The sequence below is a fragment of the Onychomys torridus genome, chromosome 10 (assembly GCF_903995425.1).
Source record: "Onychomys torridus chromosome 10, mOncTor1.1, whole genome shotgun sequence".
Taxonomy (NCBI): Eukaryota; Metazoa; Chordata; class Mammalia; order Rodentia; family Cricetidae; genus Onychomys; species Onychomys torridus.
In genome coordinates this window covers 94,200,729-94,225,207 of record NC_050452.1, presented here as the reverse complement: position 1 = coordinate 94,225,207, position 24,479 = coordinate 94,200,729, and the positions used below count along the sequence as shown (strand labels likewise).

At 34.4% G+C, this 24,479-nt stretch overlaps 1 protein-coding gene across 24 annotated transcripts in view; it reads left to right on the top strand.

The window, feature by feature from the left end:
• Positions 1–24,479, top strand: part of Adgrl3 (adhesion G protein-coupled receptor L3) — a 763,485-nt gene that overhangs the window by 677,269 nt on the left and 61,737 nt on the right. For 16 of the 24 annotated variants that reach the window (XM_036200955.1, XM_036200954.1, XM_036200934.1 and 13 more), the window contains 2 exons: positions 18,975–19,001; positions 21,486–21,654. In XM_036200955.1, coding sequence (XP_036056848.1) covers positions 18,975–19,001; positions 21,486–21,654 — 196 coding nt within the window. The remainder of the gene's footprint in view (positions 1–18,974; positions 19,002–21,485; positions 21,655–24,479) is intronic. The other 8 variants (XM_036200946.1, XM_036200943.1, XM_036200945.1 and 5 more) reach the window with 1 other exon arrangement.

The following is a 24,479-nucleotide window of genomic DNA, read 5'->3' as shown; positions in this document are numbered from 1 at the left end:
AAGTACAATAACTATATATACCATATATACAAACAATAAATACCTAAACAATGTCTAGTCCATTTGTAATTGACAAATTCAGAGAAAATAATTCCATTATCTATCCTATTTTGGTAAGTCCAGAATGTACCTGATTCACTTTTTATCCTAACTTATATAGCTAACGGAACTGTCTTATAACGTCTTTCAAATTTATACACTTACAGCTCTTAGTGAGTTTTTCTGAAATCCTTAACAAAGATAATTATAACTATAACTAACTGATCTTCAACTCCCTCAGAGACCCAAGAAGGAAATAATACTACCTAATAAAAAATAAAAACAAGAAGTACATGCAAGCAGCTTCAAAAAAAATGTGAGTTGACAGAAACAGCCAGCTACCTGGACAGTCACCTGAGGTTTCTCCACAGTGTTGGGGCATCATCTTCAACCTACAGGCTTAGCGTTTCTGACAGACTCTTTTGTGAACTAAGATGTATACAAGGTCAACAGTTTGACCTCACATTTGGTGAGAGCAGTCCATGTACCAGAAACACCTGAATTCCATTAGTGTCATGTCATGATTCAGGATTTTAAATTCTGGAAATTATTGATGTCTTTTCAATTCAGCTGTCCATTTTTCTTGGCTGTGTATATGTGGCTTCATCTTGGCATCCTGTTCTTCTCCACATCTCTCTATTAAACGCCATTCTACTATTGAGAGAGGTGAGCTTAGTTATTCCTCAAGAATAACTGTTTCATCTGCTGTTCCATTGCACATCAGAAGCCATTGGCCCACTCCCTGTTCAGCTGCCTTCGAAGAAAAGGGCACGGTACCTTTTACAGATTGCAAAGGTCATTCACTTCAGGGATGGTGCCATATTGTCCTGGCTTCAGAAGATGCCTTTTGTTAAAGCCACAACTACACTTGTTTTGGCAAGAATTGGTAGTCCTTGGTTTCATGTCCTGTCTGTCCTGTTTGTCAGCAGTTGATTCAAGGATACTTTGTTGTCCAGTGGCTGACTTTTGCAACAATGAAAGTTAGTTCCATATGCAGTTTCTTCAATGCCCATATTTTCTCTGAAGTAGATTGGTACTGCCAGGAGCCGTCATGTCTCATAGTCATAGCAAAAAAGAAAAATTCTTAAGTTATTAAAACATTTTAAATGCCATATTCTGTAGATCTCTGAAGGGTTTGAAGATGACCTGTCTATCTAAAATATATCTGTTTGATCTTGACAACACACCTAATATGACTACAAGTTCAATTGTAATGTCTAACCACTAATTTTCATTTCTGTATATCCTAATAGTTGGTAATACTAACATTCAAGGATTAGCAAATTACAATTACATTGTTAAATGAATGGTATAAATACAATATCTCGAACAAGGTTAGAAATACGTATATGGTATATTCTAACAAGAGAGTCACCGCCAGCCTCCACCATGAAAAGCAACCTGTAAAGACACTGGTAAGCCACAAACCATGTGGCAAAGTATAGACTAACAAAAATGGGTTAATTTAAGAGAGAAGAAGTAGATAACAAGCAGCCTGCCACAGCCATACAGTTTCTAAACAATGTAAGTCTCTGTGTGCTTTCTTGGTTGGGTCTGAGTGACTGTGGGACTGGGGGGTAAGAGAGATTTGTCCTGACTCTGGGCCGGGCAGGAAAACTCTAGCAACAGAAGATTTGTTTTATGACAAAATAAACAGTCCATCAAGAAAAAAAAAATCTCAAGCACACATGCACTTAACCATATCATAGTTTCAAAATACATTAAAGTTTTTAATGATGAAACATTCCTTGCTCATTTTCAGCTGTCCTCATGTTGCTTTAGTACTCTCATCATTCATCCCATCGACCACACCATAGATAATTTTACCTCTCTTCCTCTATGAGTGAATGAAGTCCCAGGAGCAATTTCCAGACTATTATAGCCAAGAGATTTGGACTATGATGGCTTTGTTTCTAAACTCTTTCTAAAGTACTTGTTCTTTTTTACTAAGGTTTGTTTCTGGTATCTTAAATCTTTTTTCTTATTTAGTTTAGTAAATCTAAATCTTTCAGTTAGAATATTTATTCCAATTTCTATTTTTATTTTCTTGTTAAGAGATTTTCTATTCGTTTTACGTACCAATCACAGATTTCCTTGTCCTCCCTCCTCCCACCCCCCATTCCCATGTCCTCCAAGGCAAGGTCTCCCACAGGGAGTCAGCAGAGCCTGGTACATTCAGTTGAGGCAGGCCCAAGCCCCTCCCTCTTGCACCAAGGCTGTGCAAAGTGTCTCATCTTGGGCACTAGGCTCCAAAAAGCCAGCTCATGTACTAAGGACAGGTCCCAATACCACTGCCTGGGGGCCCCCTCTACAGTTCATGCTCAACAGCTGTCTCGCTTATCCAGAGGGCCCAGTCCAGTCCCATAATTATTGATGTGGTGAGTCCATTCTGTTAGTTCCTTATCATTGTAGTTTGCGCACTTTCCCCCTGCTCCTCCTTTATTCCTTCCTTTGATAAATAACACTATTTTGCGTTCCAATTTTATTTTTCACTTTGGCTTTTTAGCTAATCACTATACTTTTTAATCACTTATTCAAAAAAATTAAAACAGAAATCACTAAATTAATACAGTGTATTTGTAATATAAATGATGTTTTATCTATGTTCATTTTACACACAAGTACACCCACAGTCATTTTGTTGTTGTTGTTGTTGAATAAGTGTTTCTTCTCATTCTATTCCACTGGCACCATTTCCTTTAATCACTCTCATCGTTTGAAGACTCTCAGTGACGATTCTATTAACTTGTTTCTTCATTTACTATATTGTTTTTGCCTCCTTCTGCCACCAGCTGGAGAGAGAGAGAGAGACAGAGAGAGAGAGAGAGAGAGAGAGAGAGAATCTTGAGAGTGTAAGTTCAGTCATGTAATGTAACCCTAGGGATAAAACTCTTCAAAGGGTCCCATTATTTTCAACTTAAGTTCAAACTCCTAGTCCAAGCCAGTGAAGCCTTGGTGATCTTGCCCCTCTCCTCTGTCTGTTTTCCTTCTCTGTCATTTGCCCATCAGTCCACTTTAGGCATGCGCTCTTTTCCCTCCAGTCTCATCTCTGCCCACTTCCTTTTCCTTCACTCTGCCTGGCTGACTCCTGTAGTTAAGAGTTTTCCTGCTTGGCCCACAGTCAGGACAAATCTCTCTCATCCACCAGGCCCATAGACACTCAGACCCAACCAAGTAAACACATAGAAACTTATATTACTTACAAACTTTATGGCTGTGGCAGGCTTTTTGATATCTAGTTCTTATATCTTAAATTAACACATTTCTGTTAGTCTATAAGTTGCCATGTGGCTCATGGCTTACCAGTACCTTACATCTCACTTCTCATGGCAGTGGCTTGCAGTATCTCTGCCTCTGCCTTTCTTTTCCCAGAATTCTCTTCTCTGCTTGTCCCGCCTATATTTCCTGCCTGGCTACTGGCCAATCAGCATTTTATTTACACAAAGCGATATCCACAGCACTTTCGCCCCCCCCCCCCTTTTTTTTAAAGGAAGGTTTTAACTTTTACATAGTAAAATTACATATAACAAAACAATTATTAAGCAGGAATTACAGTTACAATATTAAGGAAGATATCCTATCTATATTTGTGTGTCTAAGGTTTTTATATCTAACTTATCTTTTACCATAACTGAGGAAATTATAACTATCTAGTCTTCAACCCCATCAAAGACCTCAGAAGGATATAATATTACCTGAGAACCAGGAGAAGGATGTAAGCAACTTTTGGGAGTCTTGTAGGGTAGACAGAGACAGCTGGCGGTCTGGACAGTCATCTAATGTTTCTTTGTAAAGTTGGGGCATCTGTATTCAGCCCACAGGGCTAGTCTCTTGGTCATTTTTCTTAGTGTCCTGTAGAATGTCTGACAGTTTCCTCTGCAAAGCAGAAACCTAAAGGACCATTTTGTCAAGCAAAGATCAGTGGTCAACTTCCTATAGGTCCTGCATGTCCAATTGATCAAGCAGTCCAGGCAAGAACAGTGTCTTGCCCAAATGGCTACTTTTGCCAAGGTAAAGATAAACTCTATATGAAGTGTCTTTGATGCCCATCCTCCTCTCTAAAGTAAATCTGTACGTTCAGGAGCAGACATGTCACACTGTCCAGAAAGTCTAAATTTTTTTAAAAATATTTAAATTATTTTTATTGAAGTTACATAACACAAAGTTCATCATTTTAGAATTGATTATTCAGTGGCTTTTAATATATTCATAATATTGGGCAACTGCTATGTCTGTCCAGTTCCAAAACATTTGTAAGGAAAATATGTCATACTCATGTTATGAAAAATATGTCCCAAAACAATGAAGAATTAATAAATGTTTAAAGATTTATTTATTTATTATATATACAGCATGTATGACTGCAGGCCAGAAGAGGGCACCAGATCTTATTACAGATGGTTGTGAACCATGATGTGGTTGCTGGGAATTGAACTCAGGACCTCTGGAAGGGCAGTCAGTGTTCTTATCCTCTGATCCATCTCTCCAGCCCCCCAGAAAGTCTAAATTTTAAAAATATTTTAAATGCCATATTTTGTAGATCTTTGAAGTGTTTGAAGATTACCTGTCTATCTGAAATATATCTATGTATACCTAGAAAACTGTGACTATAAGTTTGACTGTCACAGAAGACTAATTGATCTGTATTTCTTAATTATCCATTACAATCTAAATGAGTTACATAGACATAATATCTCAAACGAGAGTAGAAATATATATACAGTATAACAAAATTAACTTTAAGTTTGTATCAATAGACTAAAATCTATACCAATGTAAAACATTTTAAACAAGTTGTTGCTCTTTAAAAGTAAGTTCATTAATCTACCCTTTCATCCTATTATATCTATATCATATCCCCTTTTCTTCTTTAGAAAGAGATTGCATTTATAATCAACCTGATTTAAATAAAAATATTGGTTTTTCTCTGTCCCACACCAGAGAGCTCTTCTCTGGGACATAAGAATCTCTTAACATTTTCTTTTAACAATATGCCTGCATTTAGAGAAGGAGTGAGCCAATTCCATCTCCAAAACCAGCTTGATATATTTGGGAATTTGTGAGTAGTTTTTCTTAATACTTTTTGCTGGAGGGGGCGCTGTATCTTATGGGGACACAAAGAAAATTTTAGGATTATAGAGTAGTCTGTGAGGGTAAACCTCTGAGCCAATTGTCTTGAAACCATTCTGGATGTTGGATCCTCTGGGCCATGGTGTCATCGGAGACCTTTCAGGTGGTCTTGGCTGATCAAACCTGATGTATCTTAATCCGGAACAAATCCACAGCCTCTGGTTTTCTGTGGAAACAAAAGCAGAGACTCTTTTCCAAAGCAACATATCCTTATATCCAAATTTTGAAGTCAAGGTACCTTTAAAATTTACATATTTGTTTAACTCAACAGCTTTTACAATCAAATATTTTTCTGCAGATAAAAATCCCAAAGACAACATAAACCAGATTCTCTGTGTAATAGCTATCTTTGTAAGACTAAAACACTGCTGTGGCTGCTGGCTTCACCCACCTCAGCTTCCCACCAGCTCTGGGTCTGGAGCCATGTGTGCCATCAACTATCAGAAGCAGTTCTATCAAAGCAGTGCATAGCCCAGAAACCTTTTTTTTTTTTTTTAACTAGCAAAGTTAAAAACTTTAAAAAAAAAAAAAAAAAACTAAATCCACCATGAAGCAGAGTAAAGTGCTGCTTGTAGATTCCTCATTCTCGCCACACTGCAGGTCAGCAAACATGCCAGGAACCCACCATAGTAGTTCAAACCGGCAGGCTGCTGCTAACTTGAGAGAGACAACTAGGAAGCTGTTTTTAGCTCTGTTTTAGAATCTTTTTTCTCAGGTTTTAGGTGGAAACTCTTGCCCTACATTGGGCGCCATTTGTAGTTAGAGTTTTCCTTCCTGGCCCACAGTCAGAACAAATCTCTCTCACCCGCCAGGCCCATAGATGCTCAGACCCAACCAAGTAAACACACAGAAACTTATATTGCTTACAAACTGTATGGCCAAGGCAGGCTTCTTGCTATCTACTTTTTATATCTTAAATTAACTCATTTCTGTTAGTCTATAAGTTGCCATGTGGTTTGTGGCTTACCAGTACCTTACAGACTCCTATTACATTTACTGTAAATATTATTTTCTTGTTTTAAAAATACATTGTATTATTCTTAAATTTCAAAGTCACCCCCAAGGTCCTCATAATAAGCCCCTTTAGTATTAGCAAAGAACACTTATTTGTCAAGCTTATTGCTGTATAAATGGTGTACTATGGGGAAAAAAAAACAATAGCATGAGATAATGTAGTTAGCCTAATAACAGAGAAAATGAAGGATGCTAATTCTCAGGCTTCTTGGAAAGTAATTAAATTAAACAGTACACATCTACTTGATGATTGCTTTTCATTTGTCTCTTCATCAAAATAAATAATTACAAGAAAGATGTAATTCCAATCATTTGAATTTTCTGCTTGATTTTCTCACTATAGTTGGAGCATGCTGTAATCATAACAAAAGTCCAATACAATTAAAAGTAATTTAATATATATAGGCTATTGCTGAATATTTGCCAGCCACAATTAACTTACAGTATGGCTGATGAACACAAAATTTTAATTTGTGAAGAGTGTGGAACACCCAACATTTACCTTCAAAATAAAAACTGACAGCTTCTCTAATCACCCATTTTCTATTATAAAAAAATTAAAATTATTTCTTAACAAGTGACATCACAAGTTATTTTGAAGAATGAGAATAAATAAAGTTTTAGGTCCATTTGGAGAAAATAAAGAAATTAGTCTTTCTGTGTATTTACTATGCCTAGGCTTTACTTTCATCTATGCATGGGTTACTGTACACATCCTCTGTCTTTGCCCATTCGTTATTTCTGTAAGTCATCCAACTGAGTGCTAAAGGGATCTTTCCTTTATTCATTTCTCGTGGTCAAATGTTGGTATTGATAAACTGTAGTAACTTCTCAACTGTCAGTCCCATTTGGATGTGAGTATGTGTTCAGTTCTGGGAAGGTGGGTTATATGTTTTTAACAAGTTATACCAAGGTTTTGCAATGAGTTTTTCTCTGATTAGAAAGTAGGCATATCTATTGGATAGTTTTGCATAATTCATTATAATTGTATGTGCAAAAAATCCACATCATATGTTTGGAGTTGAGGCCTCAGCTAGGTTAGATGCAGACTGCTGGACTCCAGGGATTCTTGTAACTTGGTCCCTTGAGATGCTCCACATGTAGACTTGCACTGCTGTGACTGTCACACTTCAGTTATTTAGTTTAATCCACTCTGTGTGGAAATAATTCTGCTGCCTCTGAGTCTTTGTATTTTCAACAGTGAAGCTGTGCTCAGTTTCTATCAAAATCTCATTTGAATTTTTATGACTTTATTTACCATATGGTGTCAATAAAATTATGAATCATATGATCCTCTTTTTTAAGACAAACTTAGCCTTTTATAAAAAAAAAAAAAAGTGGCTCCAGGGGTGAAATGCTCATTTGGTTAATAAATAGCAAGTTCTAGAGGGAGAAGAGTATGTCCTCAGCAAGCAGAAACACCTGCTATATATAAAGAACCCCAAGAAAACTTTTGAAAGCTTCAGGGGCAAAGAGAAAAAGGCTAACAATACCTGAAATAACTGCACTTTTGAAAAAGGTAAATTTTATTAAACTTTATTTGAGTACTATATTTCTAAATATTGATAGAAGCAATTAAGTCAGAATTATATTCAGCTTGATCAGTAGCCTATTAATACTTCATGGAGTGAAGAGAGATTGGATTCCATAAAAGGGAAGAGTAATTGCCATAAGCTTGAAAAATAAAACAATATCACTGGAAGATTTTAATGCTCATATTTTCCTTCATATTAACATATTAAGATAAATATAGCCTGTATATAAATATATAGCCTACTTTTCAAAATTATCTCATTTTTTAATACTACACTCACTGCAATAATATGAAAAGAGTCTGAATTTTATGAGAACATAAATTTGGTACAGATTCACAGTTAATAAAATTATTCATAAACTTCAAAGTTTTCTTGAGGAAAATATTTGGGGAAATTTTTCATTTTATTTTCTCTTTTTATTTTGAGACAGGCTATCACTATGTATCCCTAGCTGACCTCAAACTCTGTGTAGACCAGGCTGGCCTCAAACTCAACAAAGATCCACTTGCCTCTGTCTCTGCTACTGAGACTGAAAGCAGGTGCCACTAGGCTTGGCAGCACTAATATTCATATTCTGTATTTGTTACTGATAAAAATAAATAAATAGATAAATAATAAACAAGCAAACAAATAAATACATAAATAAATAGGTAGTGATTTGGGGTGTTAAGAGGGAGGCTCAACATAGTACCTGCAAGCTTAGATATAGCTTATATCTTCATATATTTTTTTCATAGCTCCTGTCACCATCAAAATTATTAAATTATGTGAAATTTTAAAAGATTTACTTTTAAATCCTTAGAATATTGTTTCAAAAGGGTTACATCTTATAATAAGGTTACCATAATTAAAGATACGTTGTCTTCTGTCCTTTTCTATTGTTGTAATATAAAACACCGTTGCCAAGGTAACCTATAAAAAAACACTAAATTTAGAGCATACAGCTTCAGAGGGTTAGAATCCATGATGGTGGAGCAAAGGAATCCCTGAGAACTTACATCTTGATCCACAGCCAGGAGGCAGAGAGAGGAGAGCTCAGGCATGACCAAATATTTTCAGTCATCAAAGCCCACCCCAAGTGATCTCTTCCAAAATGACCTCACCATCTTACCATTCCCAAACAGTTCCACCAATGAAGGATCATGTATTAAAAGATATGAGCCTATGAGAGGCATTCTTCTCCAAATCACCAAATATGTTCTCACCTTTTCAAACAAATATTTCTTTAGTACATATACTTAATGCATTCATACTTAGAATTAGAAATAAGAATAATTTTATAATATTCATTACATGAAAAAAAAACTCTTTAAGATAATTCTATATATGTATATGGTTTGTTAATTTTTTCCAGTTGTCCTCTATTTTCTTGATATGTATAAAATGCCATGATATGATCATAAATAACTGAAGTGAAGAATTAAATAGTCCAAACAGCACCAGACCTCTGTGGGTTGTTTGACAGCCAGATTCAGTGCATGTTATTTATGACATTCCTTAAGCATGACCTAGTCATTCATGGATTACCTCGATGCCCCCATTTAAAAGTTGAAAATCAATCAGATTTTCACAGATTCACATTTCCTTGCACGCAGGCAGTGATATTGACATCTCTTCACATCCTGCATTTTTTCTTCAGCTATAATTTCAAGTGCTCTGAAGTAGTAAAAGGATAGTCTCTTTTTGGAGGCATTTTGTTTAAAATGCATTAAAATTCCCTATCTTCCCAAGAACTGTGTTTTATGAATAAATGCATTCAGCCCACTCCATATGCTGGAAGCTGACATTTGAGAAAACCAGTTTGAAGGATGATAGTTGTAGGCACACTATTATGCAATATACCTTGAGATTAAATTATTTTTTCATTCTTTCCGCCAAATAATTAGGTTTATATCAGATATAGGAGCAGCAATGGTTTTCTAAGGATGTGTGGGAAATCCTGAAAAACTTCCTAAGGGGAAAATGTCTTCTTAATAATGAAAATGTAAAAATTAGCATCTCCTTTGTTCTTTATACAGGCCTTGGATCAGATTGCTTTTATATTTCAAAGGAAGTGTGCCATCAGCTTCATAGGCTGAATCTAAATTAGCTACTCACAGAACTGTGATTTTTGCCCAAAAATGTAAAGTGAATGTCTTTGAAAAAGTGAAAAAATGCCTGAAAATAATTGCAATTAAACACCATTTGTGCCCCAGATTAATCATGCACCTTACATGCCTTAACATATGAATGATCTATATTCTTAATTGCCCATTAATTTATTTAACACATGTGTGTGTGCACTAGGGGTTGAACCCAGGCACTTGTACATGCAGAATACAGATGGAACTCTAATCCCAACCCCTCAGGGAGCTACAATTTTAAAGTTGAGTTTGCAGACTTTGTAGATAATATAGAAAGTTTAGGAGAAAGGGGTGATACTCTAAGGATTTTAAATTGGAAACTAAGTAAATGGGTTGTTACTGTTGACATGCTGACAACTGGAGATAACATATTTTGATGTTTGAAAATATCTCTTCCAGGCTGGAGAAGTGGCTCAGAGATTAAGAGCACTGCTTGCTCTACCAAAGGTCCTGAGTTCAATTCCCAGCAACCACATGATGGCTCACAACCATCTGTAATGAGATCTGGTGCCCTCTTCTGGCCTGCAGAGATACATGCAGACAGAACACTGTGTGTATATATATATAATCTTAAAAAAAAGAAAAGAAAAGAAAATATCTCTCCCTAAGTAACTTATAAGACATTCCAGTTGCTAATGTTTCATTGGCCATTGGAGTGCTGAGAGCTGAATTTTCACTTTTGGATCCATAGTGCATAAATCTATGTATATATGACTCGTTTTCATATTATGGACCCATTGTTGGCAAATTAATGAACACAGTTGGCTTCTCAAACATCATATTAGCTTCTCTATATTTGAAATGAATACCTCTGCCAAGCATAAATAACATGCAGACATAAAGAATTTGTTTTTTCTTATTTTTCTATTTTTTTCAGAGTGGTTTACAATAGCAATGTTGCTTTGTTTTCAAATCATATTTTTATCTATGCTTGAAAAGTGCTGAATGTACATGTCAGTAGTGACCTAAAATTAAATACCATTTATGAAACTGTAATTAAAATGTGCAGGTAGTACAGTGGGGTAGCAGGCATCTTGAGCGTCTCAGTCCACACTTGGCAATTTAGTAATCTAATTATTTCTTGGCTAAAATCTCAGTGGCTGTTGAGTTATTCCACTACATAGTTATGTGTTTTTTAAAAAACTGTCATCAAAGTCTCTGGTTCTTCTTATTTTGTTCATGTGCTATTAACGTAGGCATTCTAGAACACCCTTCATATCTGCTCATGGAAGCTGGTATTTTATGCCAGTTATTTTGAAATGCTAGCTCAAAGTCTTTTCTGTAAGAGATTGACCTAAGTTTAAATCCAAGCTGTTTAATTATGATATTAGGAAAATAAAGAAGGAGCATAAATAGAAACCATTTATTGGCAAAATTCCTTATATTATTAAGTGTTAATTTATTGTGTATACCAAAATATAATTTGAAAACTGGTATGTTTTCTTTGTAAAAGTGATTGACATTGCATTTATTCAATTTTTAATTGTCTTATGATTATTTATTTATTCATTTGGTTGATTTGTTTTTACTTTCATTGACTTCATTGCTTATTATTTGATTAGTGGCAGAAAAGTCTATAAAATATTGCTCATGCTACCAGTATATGCTGCAAAAATAATCTCTTTAGTATTAATCAAACCCTTACATAGTTAGATTATTAAGATCATTTTTTTCTACTGGATTCTTTTTTTAATGAATTGTTAATGAGATGATTGGCCTAATAAATAACTTCCTATAACTTTTCTTTATCCTGTGTGTGTACATATATCTGTGCCATTATATTAAAGTATCAACTTTTTCCTCTATTGTATTTTTTTTTTACAAATTTCAAGAGAAATTCTTAAAAGCAGGAGTGAAAACCATTTTCTCCATTTTACTTTCTATAGTATATTGCATTTATCTTAGAGTTTTATAATTCACATCTTATGTTTATTCTCTTTGGAAGTCTCACTGTGATCCCAGTTTCCAAAAACACTTTACTGAATATTTCCTTTTCCTGCCAAATTCCACTGCTACCCTCCTGCCTGGAACCTTTGCCCTGTGCTTCTTTTTGGTCCCATGAACATAATTCATGCCCCTTTACCTTTACTGCCTTATTGCTGTAACTTGCTCATTATCTATAAGAATTAGAATGTTGATTTTCATCATCTATGGCCAAAGTGTCTTAATTATTTAAGGACTTATTTTAGATTTCAGATTTTTAATAATTGTTAAGAGTGTATTCTTCTTTTAATTATAGTTGTATTACATGCACAGTTATTTAGACAGGAGAACCGGTGTATTTAAAATTTTAACTCAGGTCAACCATGCCCCTGTGCACCTCTTTATTTGTTTGATCTTCCAGCATATGATGAATTACGCATTTACATATTCAAGATGAACCTTCAGTATCCTGACTAACTGATAAAACCTCTACATTTTATTCTTTCAGACATAACATATCCAAATAAGCTTACTGATGATGGAGAAAAATAAACTGAGGCTTACAAAACTTCAGTACTTTTTTTTAAATTGTGAAATACATTTCTTTAGCATACAAACTGCCAGAACACGTCTATCAATCAAGTTTAGCTTTCTCATATCATCCAGTGAAACATGGGATTGTGTTTGTGCATTCATAGAACATTTTCATATGCCTCTATTACAATTTGGAGTATGCAAATTTTAACATGCAAAAAATGAGGCTTATAAAGAACAAAATACTTGTCCAAAATTAGGTAAACTTGTCAGCTTCCTGCTTGTGGCTATGTCTCCAATAGTTTCATTTATAGGAATCATTACCGAATAAAGGTATATTTTGAATAGTTGGTTATACTTTCCTTATATTTGTTATTATAATCAATGTCTGATTGTTTATAGAAATATGACGAATGTTTCTGTTTCTACTCTGTGAAAAGGAAAGTGATAACACTTTGTGAATCAGGGTACATAATATCTGAAATTCAACCTCGAAATCACATTCAGGACATTGAAAATTATTAACTTCATTGTGTATTTTAGTTATTTGAAAGATTTCTACATCATCTGAGTTGACTAAAAATCCAGAGAGTGTGTAACACCTCATGGTATTTCATCGCTTTATATTCCAATGACCCTATATAATCAACACTAGAGTCTCCAGTTTTTAGGAATTTGTGAGTTCTAAGACTCAGACTAAAGCTAAAACCAAGTGGGACCTCCAACAGTGACAAAGTGAGCACTGCTAATCTAAACACAGCATTACAGAGCGCAGTTCCGATGGCTATATCTACAGAACATTCCCACAACTGAGGCTCAGGGCACATTGTAGAAAAGGGAGAGTTTGATTGTAAGAACCAGAGGATCGATGTAAATGAAACTGTCTTCTAGTAATGTCAGAAGCTGTTCCCATAAAGTCTTACTGACATGACTGTCCAGATGTCAGCTGAACAAAGACAACATCAGTGGACATGCCACAGTAACAGTGTAAAACCACTGGGCCTCAACCGCAAGTGAATAACTATGGGCAACTAAGAAAAGCTATGAGCAGGAAAGACACACATGTAACATTATAACAACTCAACAGACTACACACACACACACACACACACACACACACTGGCAATGACAATTAGTGTAAAAAACCATAAGTTTGAAGGAGAGCAGGGAGAGGTCAATAGGAGGATTTGAAGGGAGGAAAAGGAAGAGGAAAATGTTATAATTATATTATAATCTCAAAAATAAAGAAGGAAGCACTATAAACTTTACTTATAAATACCAATGGTAACAAGTAACTGGTATTTTATGGTTCTTGAACTATGACTAAAGGAGCATTTTTAATGCAGTAGATGATAAAATATTTAGAAATATAATTTTGTCTTTATATAGATACATTGTAATTTATTTGCGCTTTCTATTTCAAGGATTCAATTCTTTTTAAGCCATAAATATAAAACATAGATGAGTCCAAGTCTATAGTACACTTGTTAAAAATTTTCATGAACATTTCCCGTGTGGTTTTATGTCTTTCCTTCCTTTGTGGTGATTCCATTTACTGAACCATCACAGCAGCCCAGTAGACTTGTGAACACTGAGGCACAATGAATTTTATGATCTAATTGCCAGACAATTCTAGGCTTATCTTTCAACATTCATTAGCAAGTTGAACATAACACTATTTCAATTTAGAATATGAGAATCCATAATGTTTTCTAAGTCTAAACTTAGTATCTAAAAGAAAATGGAATTTTAGGTAGTTTTCCTATATACATGTAAATGTTTTTAAAAAGTCATCTCAGAAATAGTCAATGATTATTGTATCCTCCTTTGATTTCTGTTGAATTTCTGTAAAAGAATTAAAGGAGAGCCAGGAAAGCCTTGTGTTTGTGTTTGTGTGTGTGTGTGTGTGTGTGTATGTGTGTGTGTGTTTTCTCTCCAGTCTCTTTTTAGAGTCCACAGGGTCACAATATAAGGACACAAAATATGTGTAATAACAAATATTATATAGTACATTCATATTTAATTTTGTGTCTTTCCAAGTGTTTACCTATTCACATGCTCAAACATTCTGGGTTCTTACATTCAACACACACAGCAGCCCCATCAAGAAAGGTATATAGTCAGGTGTATTTGGAGATAAAATGCTGTTACCTGTTGGGAATTTCTGTTATTAGCCTAAATTGTAGTTGATAATGCACCTAGAAGGCATTGAGACTCAGCAGGCTGATTTAGAAGTCCTTGCTTTCAGCTTTTCACATGTCATCAATATGAGAATAGCATCAAGAAATAAGTGATCTTACTCATTTCCACTAGAAGAAGCCCAAATTTCATACTCTATTTTCTTGTCACCTACCAAGTGATTGGCTCATACATTTGACAGGTGAAAATGCTAACTGCTACTAAGAAAGAAGTTCCTATAGATCATTTAACTTTTCATTGTTTTTCTCCTTATTGCATTCACAGGTCCTTACCCATATATTATTTTGATCAGGTGATACTGAGTTATAAAATTTTACATAACATTCAACTACAGAAATATTATGGTCAAATTTTTAAGTCATTGATTTGGCATTTATTGATTCTGATTTATTTAGTTCTTCTTAATTGCAAACTGAAGATTCCGTTTTGGTGTTTTGCTTCTAATTCTTGAATTTTGTTGCAGCCACAGAGAGTTATAGGAATAAATTTTTATATTATATTTTAAATTATTTGTTTTATTGATTCAGTTCAATTTTTTCTCTTCTTGGTAAGGAATACAGCTTTGACAGTAATAATTCAACAACAATAAAAATCTATACTTAAAATATAATTTTGTTAATACTGTTGTTATTGATATTAATATTATACACTCAGTATTTTCTAAGAATTTTAATGTGTTTAATCTTTAGTGATTTAAAGGTATAAATATGAAAGAACCGTCATCTTTATTTACTTAGACTTCTGAATTAACTCTAACTATCTTTCCCTATTAACCTTCCTATAGTAGTACACAAAGTGATAATAGCACAAATTCAGGTGGGGCTGTCCCATTGACATAAAATACATTTGAAAAAGAAATGCAGAGAAGCTAGGGATTCAGTCCTAGCTAATTAGCTGATTAAACATTTTCCATGGTACTGTGGTATAAATATTGAAATATAAAAATTTTCCTCACCCAATTTTTTAATCAGTCATTCAAAAAAATTGAAGAAAAGGAGAATTTTTATTTCTTTGCTGAAGTTAGTCTTTTTTTGTTAGTCAGGAGAGCAATAATTCCACTTTAAATCTGGAAATGTCAGGAGACCAGCCAGGATCGCAACAACCCTTTGGCTCCATGAAGCAAACATTTAATTCAAAAATCATTCCTAAGTGCACTGACTTCCAAGTGGACAGGATTCAAGTTTGGCCCGAGTCCTTCCTATTTCATTATATACTGCGACTTCTCAGTGATCAGATCTTTGGATGTGAGGACTAAACCCTCAAACGTATTTCTCCAACTCCATCTCGCTTCACACTTACGCCTACCTGGCATAAAAATTATGTAGTACTGTCTAAAGATATGTAGGAAACTATAATGGAAGGGGATTTTTTTTAACTCTTTAAATAATTTATTACCTTTAAAGCTTTAGTTTCCAAGTAGAATTTCTCTCAAAAGCATATGTGCAAAATAATTCTCTGCATAGTTCAATAACTTCTAAAGAAAGAGAAAGAATATCTTGGAATTAACTAGATTTACTCATGTCTCTGTCTATACATCATCTATCTATACTGATACTGTCACTTATTTCATAATTTGGTTAGGTTATAAGTTAATGCTTTGATTAAGGATCCTGCCTTGAAAATTCACATTGAGCTAAGTGATTATAAAGTTATAATTTAATAGCTTTTTATATGGCTTGTGTTTTTTTCAAATATATATGTAATTGTTGTCAAGTGACAGAAGCAAGTAAATATTCTCAATATCACTTTTGGGTAAATTTGGCAGTACAATTAAAATAAAATTTTAAGTATCACAGAGAATAAAAAAAAAAACTTTCCCAAAGAAAAACTTTTTAAAACAGGGTTGTCTTAGGATATATATTTACTTCACTTTCAATAATTTAACATAAATTAAAATATAACCCATAAGGATCTGTTAATTTCCACCAATAACATTTTACAGTTGAGTATCCATAATACCATAAAAACTTAAGATAATTACAGTGAAATTAGTCATACAGCCAATAATGGGACTACTGTTTATCAATGACAAAAAACAAAAATGAAAATTATTCAATGTTATAAGCCTAGTCTATAAATATGCTTTAAAATGCAAGTAAGGAAATCAAACATTTATAGCTTTTCTGTGGTGAGAACAGCATTGTCACCTGTTAATTTGGATTTGGAGAGAGATAATAATCCTAACTTCTCTAAACTAATGTAAGACCTGCTCCCCACAAATGCTGAAACTTGCTGTCATAGGCTGTCTAAAGTGATCTGTAGAATTAAAATCATTGTATGTTAATAATGTTGTGTTTTAGTGTAACTCACAAATGTTTCTTTTTGTCTGTAAGTAAGAATTTTTATGTTAAATTTAAGCTTAGAATTCTAAAAGATAAAAAATTACATGTTAATTATTACACAAGTTAAGCCAAAATATACCAAAAATCAGTGGTTTAAATTATTTTCCCTGGGAGTCTAGGGGCAGGTGGCCTAAATCTCATGCATCAACTCAGCATTACTAAGAAGCTTTTACTTCTGTATCTGAGGCTCTATTGTGTCTTTCTCCTAGTCAAAGGGAAGAACAAATACAAGAGGAAGCCCCAATCCAACTGCTTAATTAGTGAGACCTAGAAATGTCACACTCACTTCTGTCCACATCCCAGTGAACATTGCTCAACACGCATCTGCAGGAGCTGAGAGAAACTGGTTTTAGCAGATTCTGCTTGCTGAAGCAGCTGATGTTCCTCACACTGCTGAAGAGATTGCTGAATCCCTCTTTGATTTCTCTCTTGTGACATTTCATACACAAAATAATATTTGACATATCAGTAGTCCTACTGCAAGCTGGCTATTTTAATTTTTAAACATTTGTAAACCTTGATACAATATTGTAAGGTGATTTTGCCTGTGTCTCTATATGCAAACCACTGTATCTACCTGCTTGACACTGTTCTTGACTCATTACAGTAGAATATAATTCCAATCCTGTATCTATCTCATAGATAGAATATACTGATGCAATGGGGATGAATATAACTGTAAATATTGCCATTTTTTTATAACTTATATAATAAATACACGATTTTCTACCTGGGTACATTATAGCAAGCAAACAGACATTATTCTGTCTTCACATTTTATGGCATAATTCAAAGAACTCTTACAATTATATTTATTGGCCTAAAATGTTCTTAAACTGTCCAGATTCAGCATTATCCAATAGAACTTTTCTGCGATGGTGGTACTTTCTAGAACTGTATCATCTAGATTCATATGTACCACCTGTGTGAGGTTTTTGGATCATTTGCGTTATGACCGGTGTGCCTTAGAAATGGAAGTATAAACGTTGTTCTGTTTTGATAAATGTAAGCTGCCAGTTGTGATTAGCACTCACCACATGGAGTACGTAATTTCATTCACTCCCTGCTTCATCTACTGTTTTATTTCAGTCACATCTCTTTCCCCGCATCATACTACTTCCTAAATATCTTATCAGGCATTTAGCTACTCAATATTTATATTGAGAATTTTCTCCTTTGGGTAAGAAGTTTTATATTAATATTTTTTCAGTTTAAGGTTAGCTTTAGATAGTCTAGTAATATTAAAAATTTTATTGCTCAGATAAAAACTTGCTTTTTTACAAGAATAATGTAGATAACACTTATATTCTAATTATGACCACTTTATAGACACCTAAACTGACACAGCTACAAGTTAGTTAGCTTCTGCCTACCGTCAGATGTGTAGTAAATGAGTGAGTTGCGATGTATGTAAACCCAAGGCAAGGCGGCTTCACATACCAGACTCCTACTCCCTCTCATGTCAATATTTACTGTCTCATCATTCTGGAGAGTGAGTTTTTATCAGTGGTTCTCTTTATTCAAAGTTCATCACAGATGGGCCTTTCTGAGAACATTATTTATGTATTCATAATGCAGGAAAATATATTGCTTCTGGCAAGAAGAAAGAAAAAAAAGAGCTGTAATGATCAGATTTAACTCAGGTTAATCATAACCTCTATGTTAAAATTACTTAGAGGCATATTGTCCATAATTAAGTCATCTTATCTACTAATATTACAGAATAAGGGATACCTTTAAGTGACATGATATCTATCATTTTAAGCATGCCCCCAAGCCTTTTTTTCAGATTGCTCATAAAATTTCTCATTCTCTAGAGAAATGTGATCTCTAAGAAATAAATGTCTCTGTCAAGTCACAAGTAATGTGAGCACATGATGAAAAAAATGGAATTGCTGAGTCTCATATGGGATATTGCAGTATTGTAAAATTGATTTTCTTCCCTGGTATTTAAGTTCTCATGGTCATTTTCGGATTTACCTCCTGGATATAAAGGAAAGGTTATGATACCTTTTAGGGAGGTGGGGAATAAAAGCCTTTGGTGAAGCAACTAGGAGGGTATTTTTTCACATGAAATTCTTTATCATAAAATGCTAATGTTGGTGTTCTTGTCTTTATGTCTATGCATTCTTTAGCTATGAGGATAACAGACCCTTCATCAAGTAAGAATGACCTGAATGGCTGATAAATTGCGTTTATCAGTGTGGTCCCATGAACCAGCAGCTGTCAGATCAGTACTGAGAGATCTCTAGAGCTTCTGTCATTCACATTGAGGCAGAAGAGCAAACTGTGCAGGAGACACTGGCGTGCAATTCACATGCAGAGTCCTGCAGGTGTACTGCCAGGAAGGAAAAAGAGTCCTACTTCACCTCTGTTAATGGGATGTCACTTGAGTTCAGTGCCGCAGTAACAGCACTTTTCTGTGGTACAGACTTGTCTCTCTCTCATGGAGAGCTCCTCAGACTGGGACGTGCTCTTCCTTGCTGTGCATGTCCAAATTTCTGTTGTTCATTCAGGTGTCATTCATCTTAAATTGTTTTCTGATGCAGTAGTGAATCTTTAAAATGATTTTATGGATAAGAAACTACCCAGTTGCAATTAGCATTAGTGATTTCCTGTATTAACTATATCTATAAAAGCGGGGAAAGGCCCTTTAAATTTTAAATTTTACATATATAAACTTTTCCCTTTGAAATTTGGCACCTGTATCATGATGGATAATCTAATTGCTTATAAATACATTGAAATTTCTGAATCAAATTTACAAGTCTGTACCAGTCTAACAAATGGAGAGATAATGGTAACAATTGGGTATTTGCCTAAATTTCAAAACTTACATGTCCTGCAAGAATCAACTCCGATTGGCCACCTGTGGGCTACCTTGCTGTAGACGTTCAGTTTGTTCTTCTGGTGAAGAGTCCTTTGTTTCCATTCCCCAATCCCATCACACTTTCTTCTTCATGCTTTTGCTTATTTCCTTCTTTGGAAATTAGAGCGCAATACAGTTCTAGACCATTTAACCCTTGGGTCCATTGTGTTTTCTACTGGATAATTGCTGACGTCAGTATTTTGTGCCATCTTTTGGTTTCTAGATCTAAGTAGACACTTTCCCTTTATTTAACGATGATTCTTTCCATTTTTCCTTTTTTGGATATCTGTAAGAACCTGAGAGCTATTGTTTGTATGTTTCCATATATTGGAATTCAGTTGTGAAATAAATATTAACATTTAAGGTGTTTTCTAATTCATATAAGCAAATGTGCCAAATGCAAGATCAAACCTCCTTTATTCAATAGTCTGGAAGTTTTATAACGAACCTGACATAGTTAGTGGACAATTAAAACTGAAATACAATGCCTAATTGTGTTGAAGTATTATAACAATACTTATAATCTGTTTTAATAAGACTCTGAGACCATATCTTAAAATATTTAAAAAGACAAAATAATTGAATTCAGATTATGTTGAATTATGTAGTTTTCCTCTTCTCTTTGCAAAGAATCAATCTCCCCCAACTATTTCCTCCTTGAACCTGAAAAATGAAAAATAATAGTGTACTGAAAAGAAACGTTAACTTGATGTGGTCAAGAAGGGATTCTGGGATAGTAAACCATGGGCCTGTGAATGTGTAGGGATCTTGGATGCTTTGAGTCCTATTTTCCCTTCTACTTCCAAAGTTAAGAAGGATTCCGTTTCCAGTTACTAGAGCCCCCTCTATCAGAACAACTCATTTTGTGTTCCTCATAAACGTGTAGCATGATCACAGACATGTGAACCTCTGTCACCCACTTATGACCGGTAAACATGACAGCTTGGAGGAAACTAGGCAAATGGAGTAAAGGTGACAGTTCCCTTTCCTGCTATGATACTCCATTCATACCACTCCATCCCCATTCTCAACTTCATCCTCTGCCCAGTCTGTAGACACTTGTGAGAGATGAAGACATCCTAGGCCTATAAAGAGGTTAAAGGCCTCATTTTTAAAAACCTAGTCCAACACAATCAACAAGATAGTACCCAAAAGCTAAAAGGTATTACCGGTAGAGTGGAACTTCCTCTTTTACCCTACTGTTTGCTGCACTTGCTCTACATGTCTATCGAATTAGATAAATGGGCCTGTTCATCTCTAAATATGTGCTTCTAATACTGGTTCCTTCTAGTCAGAGTTAGTTTTTTCCAACAAGTATAATAATTTTTAATAGGGAAAAAAGGAAATTTGGAAAAATGAAGTACAAACATATTAGATGAAGCATTAAGGACTGAATGCACTCAGCAAATATACTAAGGAGTCTGGTGAAGACTGATGTAACTTTTAAGACTTTTTCTCCTTTCCCATGCACCATAATTACATATCCATATCATTTGCATATGTATTGCAAACACATGAATAATTTATGGCACAAATCTTCTTTTGCTTAAATGAATTTCTGTGTTCATAACATTTTCATCCATGTATATCACCTCAAGCTTGATAACTTATAGTCTCATTAAAATCTTAAAGCACTTATACATACCACTTGTCTTACATTTTCTGTCATTAAAACTTACCATAACTTTTTTTCAGTGTCAGTATCATTGATAGGACATGGTTATATTAACTCAGGACTAATTATTTGATAACTCTGAATTTTCTCCTCTCTCTGCAGGTCTTGGGTTATAGGTGCAATAGCTCTTCTCTGCCTGTTAGGATTGACCTGGGCCTTTGGACTCATGTATATTAATGAAAGCACAGTCATCATGGCGTATCTCTTCACCATTTTCAATTCTCTACAGGGAATGTTTATATTCATTTTCCACTGTGTCCTACAGAAGAAGGTAAGCTACAGTTTTTCAAAATCAAATGGCCGGTATTTCATGATAGTAAAGGATCCACTCCCTACTCACATATAGCATTCTTTGCTATTGTTGTTTTAATGAAATATTACTCTACTTTCTCAAAAAACAAATGTAACGTATTACTTCATTTACTTTTACACTAGTAATGACAATGTATATACAAAGTAAGAATATAATAGTTAGAAAGGGTGTTCAAGTTAACAAAACCATATTTTGTTATTTGTTCAATGCTCAAAAAAAGTGCTTTCTTAAAGACTTGTTTGTATTTCCATGGGGAGAAAAATGGAAGTTGTATTTTAGACAGTAATTTCTCAATATAAATCATGGAATAGGTTCATTTTCTGATTTTTTGTATTGATAAGGGAATAAAATAATTCACTAAAAAGCCAGTTTTAGTAATTAAATATCTTGTTTCATTTTTTTAAACCATAAGATTGAATTTCCATTCTGATACTTTTCAACTCTATTAAAAATGTCTCTGTAGGTTTTATTACATGGAGCCTTAGCCAGATTGCCTGGGTTTCAGGCTTAGGACCTCCATTTAAAAGTTCTCTGATTTTTAGCAAGTTAATTAACCTTCTCATATCCAAGTTTTCTCAAATGTGACATGGAGGTAATGAAAATAATTATGAAACATTTAAAGAAATGGCTTCCAAAATGAAGTGGCAAATATTTTAATGTCAGGAAGTAATACTAAGACTTTAATTTTGTTTGGTAAACAGGAAAAATTAGAACTAATTATCTCTATCTCTAAGATTTCTTTATTCAAGACTAAAAATCAAAGTACTGTCCAAAACAGACATTAAGATTCATGTCAACTTATTAAGGTGAACAAGGGGGAAAAATAAGACAGAATTTTATTGTATTTCAATTTTAGCTGGTAAATGTCTATAGTGTTTCCCTATGGTCACAAATACAGTATAGATTAATAATCATCAGCCAGACTCTGAAATTTAGAATACACATTGAGTGGATGAGGTTTATGCCAGTGGAGTCAAATTCACCACAAAGACTGGCTAGAACTGGATGAATGAAGTCTGTCAAATGATATCCCCAAAATGTCAGTAGCTCAACTCATTATAATGTTTATATTCACTCAATGAGCCAATAGATAAAATACCCCATAAAGACACAAGCTTGATAAAGGTTTAACCACTCCCCAGCACATAATATTGTAATCATCATGTTGATGACATCCTGCAGCTAGCCTGGGAATGAAAGAATCTTGTGAAAACCATTTGGATGTGGCTTGTATCACTTCTATGCACTTTCCATAAAACAGGACACTGCAGAAAGTACCAGTTAAACTTCTCGGGGATGAGGGAAAGACAGTTTAACTTTTAGCTTGTGTACCCAGAAGTAGAGCACTTGGGTATGGCCACCAGATAGTAATTAGCTGCATTTGATGGGTTTGAAGAGGAAGAGGAAGGCAAACAGTAAGGGAAAGGACTGGGTAATTATAAAGGACTGAACTTCTTTATCTCACCCTTCTGGAGATGGAGAAGCCTCTGTTGGGGTTTTAGTCTTGTGTGGTCTTCATCCTATGACAAGCTAGACCAAGCAGCTAGCAGGGAGGCCTTCCTCCACTGCCACCCCAGGGTCTCATCTACTTTTAATTACCTCCCAGAGACTCTGCCTCTGATACCATTGACACGTTAATTTGGGGATTAAGTTTCCAACAGATGAACTTTGCAGGGGACAAATTCACACTAATGTATTGACTGTATGGCACTTAAAGGATATATTTACTAAGCCATGATTGAGAACATATATTTATAATAAATAATCATCATTTTCTTTGTATTAAGAGAAAAATGGGTAGCATTTTTTTTAGTGTCAAGAACATGCCTCAGCATCAGCAAATATACAAATTTTCTTACAGAAATAGTCAAATACTTGGCTTTGTCATTGCAGAAATAGCTTTAAAAGCTTTCTGATTAAATTTCACTAATACAACTTTGCTCTTACAATTGCTTACTTGTTGTGGCTAAATATATGTTATTCACTTTTGAGATTTTATATTGGGTGAGGTTACTTGTTGATTGAACTCGTAAATAGAAATTCATTTCTAACATGGATTGTGTGGTCTATCAACAATACTGACACTGGCTACAGTAAGATTGGTCACTGCTGCCTTTTTTATGAATTCAGTTATTCATTATTTATTTATTTATTTATTCTGATGTGAGAGTATGGAAAATATTCTATAAGTAAGATCTATTTTCTTTTCTGTCCTCAATATTCTAGACACCCGCCTGAAATCAGCTAGCATTATCCGATGACATGTGAAGGAGATTAGATACTCTATGGACATGGCCCAAGTTAATCATTTTCATTAAGACATATGCTGAACATTTTAAATTATATGAGAGCAAAAGAGAGGTAGTACACTGAATCCTGTAGCAATACAGCTGGCATGGAGGTTGGCATTATCATATCTCTAGATTTGCTGGTTCTTTATAAAATCAGTGCAGAATATTTAATCTTTGTTGTAAAATGCAAATAATTCACAGTGAACTCCTATGTCTTATCTAGTAATATTTCTTTGGTAACTGGAAGAAGAATGCTTCTCCAAATTTCTGTCTTCTCTTTTTTCTTCTACTACCATATTTGTTCCAATCAAAAAACACTCTGGATTAAGGAAATACAATCTTTGGCTGGGTGCACTAGACAAAGAAAGTGAGATTAAAAGACATTAAAGTTCTTAAAAATGCTTCCAAATTTAATGCAAATTTTCAAACTATTCAATCACATGTGTCTTTGATTAAGGATTATTTTAAGGCTTCCTAAATTGTAATCAAGTT